This window comes from Oncorhynchus clarkii, chromosome 26 (genome assembly GCF_045791955.1).
Source record: "Oncorhynchus clarkii lewisi isolate Uvic-CL-2024 chromosome 26, UVic_Ocla_1.0, whole genome shotgun sequence".
In the NCBI taxonomy this organism is placed as follows: domain Eukaryota; kingdom Metazoa; phylum Chordata; class Actinopteri; order Salmoniformes; family Salmonidae; genus Oncorhynchus; species Oncorhynchus clarkii.
In genome coordinates, this window is record NC_092172.1 from 43,332,134 (window position 1) to 43,339,658 (window position 7,525).

Consider the following 7,525-nt stretch of genomic DNA (forward strand, 5'->3'; position numbering starts at 1 on the left):
ACCTGGGATTAGATGTGTGGTTTATATGGCAACTGACCATCGACTGGAATATTAACCTGGGATTAGATGTGTGGTTTATATGGCAACTGACCATCGACTGGAATATTAACCTGGGATTAGATGTGGGGTTTATATGGCAACTGACCAACTGATATGACAATTGACCATCGACTGGAATATTAACCTGGGATTAGATGTGTGGGAATATTAACCTGGGATTAGATTGACCATCGACTGGAATATTAACCTGGGATTAGATGTGTGGTTTATATGGCAACTGACCATCGACTGGAATATTAACCTGGGATTAGATGTGGGGTTTATATGGCAACTGACCATCGACTGGAATATTAACCTGGGATTAGATGTGTGGTTTATATGGCAACTGACCATCGACTGGAATATTAACCTGGGATTAGATGTGTGGTTTATATGGCAACTGACCATCGACTGGAATATTAACCTGGGATTAGATGTGTGGTTTATATGGCAACTGACCATCGACTGGAATATTAACCTGGGATTAGATGTGGGGTTTATATGGCAACTGACCATTGACTGATATAGTAACCTGGGATTAGATGTGTGGTTTATATGGCAATTGACCATCGACTGGAATATTAACCTGGGATTAGATGTGTGGTTTATATGGCAACTGACCATCGACTGGAATATTAACCAGGGATTAGATGTGTGGTTTATATGGCAACTGACCATCGACTGGAATATTAACCTGGGATTAGATGTGTGGTTTATATCTGACCATGGAATATTAACCTGGGATTAGATGTGTGGTTTATATGGCAACTGACCATCGACTGGAATATTAACCTGGGATTAGATGTGTGGTTTATATGGCAACTGACCATCGACTAGAATATTAACCTGGGATTAGATGTGGGGTTTATATGGCAACTGACCATCGACTGAAATATTAACCTGGGATTAGATGTGTGGTTTATATGGCAACTGACCATCGACTGGAATATTAACCTGGGATTAGATGTGGGGTTTATATGGCAACTGACCATTGACTGATATAGTAACCTGGGATTAGATGTGTGGTTTATATGGCAATTGACCATCGACTGGAATATTAACCTGGGATTAGATGTGTGGTTTATATGGCAACTGACCATCGACTGGAATATTAACCTGGGATTAGATGTGTGGTTTATATGGCAACTGACCATCGACTGGAATATTAACCTGGGATTAGATGTGTGGTTTAAATGGCAACTGACCATCGACTGAAATATTAACCTGGGATTAGATGTGGGGTTTATATGGCAACTGACCATCGACTGAAATATTAACCTGGGATTAGATGTGTGGTTTATATGGCAATTGACCATCGACTGGAATATTAACCTGGGATTAGATGTGTGGTTTATATGGCAACTGACCATCGACTGGAATATTAACCTGGGATTAGATGTGTGGTTTATATGGCAACTGACCATCGACTGGAATATTAACCTGGGATTAGATGTGTGGTTTATATGGCAACTGACCATCGACTGGAATATTAACCTGGGATTAGATGTGTGGTTTATATGGCAACTGACCATCGACTGTAATATTAACCTGGGATTAGATGTGGGGTTTATATGGCAACTGACCATCGACTGAAATATTAACCTGGGATTAGATGTGGGGTTTATATGGCAACTGACCATCGACTGAAATATTAACCTGGGATTAGATGTGTGGTTTATATGGCAATTGACCATCGACTGGAATATTAACCTGGGATTAGATGTGTGGTTTATATGGCAACTGACCATCGACTGGAATATTAACCTGGGATTAGATGTGTGGTTTATATGGCAACTGACCATCGACTGGAATATTAACCTGGGATTAGATGTGGGGTTTATATGGCAACTGACCATCGACTGAAATATTAACCTGGGATTAGATGTGTGGTTTATATGGTAACTGACCATCACCTAGAATATTAACCTGGGATTAGATGTGTGGTTTATATGGCAATTGACCATCGACTGGAATATTAACCTGGGATTAGATGTGTGGTTTATATGGCAACTGACCATCGACTGGTGTGAGAAATATTGGAATACAATAGAACATCTTTAAAATGAAAGATGTGTAACACCACGTTAAACCCCATGTTTAAAGGATAACTAAGATTGTAACAAGCAGAGCTGGTGTGTGACTGACAAGGTGAAGACTTTGTTCCAGTTGGGGTTGAGGGTTTTATAGATGGTGTGAGTCTGCAGTCTGTCGTTCCCCAACTCCAACACACAGAACGGATCACTCTTCCCTGCAACAGACACCCACCCAACCACACACATAGCCAGAGTTAGTGTCTATATACAGTAGCTTTTGTGGTAAAATATAGTGCAACACTAAAGGATATATCTAGTTCTACAGTGAAATGAAGAAGTTCAGAGTGAAGTGCTTCATACCATTTAAATCAGCTGCCAACAGATCAGTAGCCTTGATAATCTTAACTTGAAGGAAACCAACATCCCGGAGGTTCCTGAAGGAACTTTTGAAACTCTTGAGAGGGGAACAACATCAGAAATAGAGTCTGTTAACTAACAGGACTGGCCCTGTAAAACAACACATTACAGACAGGACTGAGCCTGTAAAACAACACATTACTAACAGGACTGACCCTGTAAAACAACACATTACAGACAGGACTGACCCTGTAAAACAACATTACAGACAGGACTGACCCTGTGAAACAACACATTACAGACAGGACTGACCCTGTAAAACAACACATTACAGACAGGACTGACCCTGTAAAACAACATTACAGACAGGACTGACCCTGTAAAACAACACATTACAGACAGGACTGACCCTGTAAAACAACACATTACAGACAGGACTGACCCTGTAAAACAACACATTACAGACAGGACTGACCCTGTAAAACAACATTACAGACAGGACTGGCCCTGTAAAACAACACATTACAGACAGGACTGACCCTGTAAAACAACATTACAGACAGGACTGACCCTGTAAAACAACACATTACAGACAGGACTGACCCTGTAAAACAACACATTACAGACAGGACTGACCCTGTAAAACAACATTACAGACAGGACTGACCCTGTAAAACAACACATTACAGACAGGACTGACCCTGTAAAACAACACATTACAGACAGGACTGACCCTGTAAAACAACACATTACAGACAGGACTGACCCTGTAAAACAACATTACAGACAGGACTGACCCTGTAAAACAACATTACAGACAGGACTGACCCTGTAAAACAACACATTACAGACAGGACTGACCCTGTAAAACAACACATTACAGACAGGACTGACCCTGTAAAACAACATTACAGACAGGACTGACCCTGTAAAACAACATTACAGACAGGACTGGCCCTGTAAAACAACACATTACAGACAGGACTGACCCTGTAAAACAACACATTACAGACAGGACTGACCCTGTAAAACAACACATTACAGACAGGACTGACCCTGTAAAACAACACATTACAGACAGGACTGACCCTGTTAAACAACACATTACAGACAGGACTGACCCTGTAAAACAACACATTACAGACAGGACTGACCCTGTAAAACAACACATTACAGACAGGACTGACCCTGTAAAACAACACATTACAGACAGGACTGACCCTGTAAAACAACACATTACAGACAGGACTGACCCTGTAAAACAACACATTACAGACAGGACTGACCCTGTAAAACAACACATTACAGACAGGACTGACCCTGTAAAACAACACATTACAGACAGGACTGACCCTGTAAAACAACACATTACAGACAGGACTGACCCTGTGAAACAACACATTACAGACAGGACTGACCCTGTAAAACAACACATTACAGACAGGACTGACCCTGTAAAACAACATTACAGACAGGACTGACCCTGTAAAACAACACATTACAGACAGGACTGGCCCTGTAAAACAACACATTACAGACAGGACTGACCATGTAAAACAACACATTACAGACAGGACTGACCCTGTAAAACAACACATTACAGACAGGACTGACCCTGTGAAACAACACATTACAGACAGAACTGACCCTGTAAAACAACACATTACAGACAGGACTGACCCTGTAAAACAACATATTACAGACAGGACTGGCCCTGTAAAACAACATTACAGACAGGACTGACCCTGTAAAACAACACATTACAGACAGGACTGACCCTGTAAAACAACACATTACAGACAGGACTGGCCCTGTAAAACAACACATTACAGACAGAACTGAGCCTGTAAAACAACACATTACAGACAGTAATATCACTTGGAGGGCTGCTCCAGGGGTGACTCAGTAAAACAACACTACTGACGTCTCTATAACAGAGGAGGTATATTAATATTATATGACAGTACTGACGTATTTCTCCAGAGTTTTCTCTCTCTCCTGAGGCTCCTCGAGGGGCGGGGCACACATGTCGGAGATGGAGACGCCACTACACGTGCTCAGAGTGATCAGGAAGACCACACGACCTTTTCCCTCTTTCAGAACCCGCGTGAACAGCTGAGACTGGTTGGGTAGAACACTGGACAGGTCCACCTCACACCTGATACACACAGAGACAGAACACACAGAGACGATACACACAGAGACAGGACACAGAGAGACAGGACACAGAGACAGAACACACAGAGACAGGACACACAGAGACAGGACACACAGAGACAGGACAAACAGCGACAGGACAAACAGCGACAGGACACACAGAGACACACAGAGACAGGACACACAGAGACACACAGAGACAAGACACACAGTGACACACAGAGACAGGACACACAGATACACACAGAGACAGGACACAGAGACAGAACACACAGACAGGACACACAGAGACAGGACACAGAGAGACACACAGAGACAGGACACACAGAGACAGGACACACAGAGACAGGACACAGAGACAGAACACACAGAGACAGGACACACAGAGACAGGACACACAGAGACAGGACACACAGAGACAGGACACACAGAGACAGGACACACAGAGACACACAGAGACAGGACACAAAGAGACACACAGAGACAGGACACACAGAGACACACAGAGACAGGACACACAGAGACAGGACACACAGAAACAGGACACACATAGACAGGACACACAGAGAGAGGACACACAGAGACACACAGAGACAGGACACAGAGACACACAGTGACAGGACACAGAGACACACAGAGACAGGACACAGAGACAGAACACACAGAGACAGAACACACAGAGACAGAACACACAGAGACAGAACACACAGAGACAGGACACAGAGAGACACACAGAGACAGGACACACAGAGACAGGACACACAGAGACAGGACACAGAGACAGAACACACAGAGACAGGACACACAGAGACAGGACACACAGAGACAGGACACACAGAGACAGGACACACAGAGACACACAGAGACAGGACACACAGAGACACACAGAGACAGGACACACAGAGACACACAGAGACAGGACACACAGAGACAGGACACACAGAAACAGGACACACATAGACAGGACACACAGAGAGAGGACACACAGAGACACACAGAGACAGGACACAGAGACACACAGTGACAGGACACAGAGACACACAGAGACAGGACACAGAGACAGAACACACAGAGACAGAACACACAGAGACAGAACACACAGAGACAGAACACACAGAGACAGAACACACACATCAACAATATGAGGCCGTATGGTTTGGTTCAAACAAGGAGGAAAGGTTTGTCTTATGCATTTGCAAGGAAAAGACACTATAAAGTTGAGGGCTGAAAAACAGACAAGTCAGTGGTATCATTCATTTGACATCACAATGATTCTACAGAGATCCAGAATGAGCCATGTTGTAACTAAAGGGATCCAGAATGACACCTAAAGGGATCCAGAATGACCCAAGTTGTAACTAAAGGGATCCAGAATGACCCATGTTGTAACTAAAGGGATCCAGAATGACCCATGTTCTAACTAAAGGGATCCAGAATGACCATGTTTTAACTAAAGGGATCCAGAATGACCATGTTGTAACCACAGAGATCCAGAATGACCATGTTGTAACTACAGAGATCCAGAATGACCCATGTTGTAACTAAAGGGATCCAGAATGACCATGTTGTAACTAAAGGGATCCAGAATAACCATGTTGTAACTACAGAGATCCAGAATGACCATGTTGTAACTAAAGGGATCCAGAATGACCATGTTGTAACTACAGAGATCCAGAATGACCATGTTGTAACTACAGAGATCCAGAATGACCATGTTGTAACTAAAGGCATCCAGAATGACCCATGTTGTAACTAAAGGGATCCAGAATAACCATGTTGTAACTACAGAGATCCAGAATGAACATGTTGTAACTAAAGGGATCCAGAATGACCATGTTGTGACTACAGAGATCCAGAATGACCATGTTGTAACTACAGAGATCCAGAATGACCATGTTGTAACTAAAGGTATCCAGAATTACCATGTTGTAACTAAAGGGATCCAGAATGACCATGTTGTAACTAAAGGGATCCAGAATGACCATGTTGTAACTAAAGGGATCCAGAATGACCATGTTGTAACTAAAGGGATCCAGAATAACCATGTTGTAACTAAAGGGATCCAGAATGACCATGTTGTAACTACAGAGATCCAGAATGACCATGTTGTAACTAAAGGGATCCAGAATGACCCATGTTGTAACTAAAGGGATCCGGAATGACCATGTTGTAACTAAAGGGATCCAGAATGACCATGTTGTAACTAAAGGGATCCAGAATGACCATGTTGTAACTAAAGGGATCCAGAATGACCATGTTGTAACTAAAGGGATCCAGAATAACCATGTTGTAACTACAGAGATCCAGAATGACCATGTTGTAACTAAAGGGATCCAGAATGACCATGTTGTAACTAAAGGGATCCAGAATGACCATGCTGTACCTAAAGGGATCCAGAATGACCCAAGTTGTAACTAAAGGGATCCAGAATGACCCATGTTGTAACTAAAGGGATCCAGAATGACCCATGTTCTAACTAAAGGGATCCAGAATGACCATGTTTTAACTAAAGGGATCCAGAATGACCATGTTGTAACCACAGAGATCCAGAATGACCATGTTGTAACTACAGAGATCCAGAATGACCCATGTTGTAACTAAAGGGATCCAGAATGACCATGTTGTAACTAAAGGGTTCCAGAATAACCATGTTGTAACTACAGAGATCCAGAATGACCATGTTGTAACTAAAGGGATCCAGAATGACCATGTTGTAACTACAGAGATCCAGAATGACCATGTTGTAACTACAGAGATCCAGAATGACCATGTTGTAACTAAAGGCATCCAGAATGACCCATGTTGTAACTAAAGGGATCCAGAATAACCATGTTGTAACTACAGAGATCCAGAATGACCATGTTGTAACTAAAGGGATCCAGAATGACCATGTTGTGACTACAGAGATCCAGAATGACCATGTTGTAACTACAGAGATC

The 7,525-nt window shown here is 42.7% G+C and overlaps 1 protein-coding gene across 1 annotated transcript in view; it reads right to left on the reverse strand.

Annotated features, from left to right (window-relative positions):
- LOC139384691 (multiple C2 and transmembrane domain-containing protein 2-like) overlaps positions 1-7,525 on the reverse strand; it is a 122,127-nt gene that overhangs the window by 40,747 nt on the left and 73,855 nt on the right. Inside the window, exons 11-13 of the mRNA XM_071129519.1 lie at positions 4,401-4,587; positions 2,433-2,526; positions 2,185-2,287 (exon numbers count right to left, since the gene is read on the reverse strand). Of these exons, the coding sequence (XP_070985620.1) occupies positions 2,185-2,287; positions 2,433-2,526; positions 4,401-4,587 (384 nt within the window). The remainder of the gene's footprint in view (positions 1-2,184; positions 2,288-2,432; positions 2,527-4,400; positions 4,588-7,525) is intronic.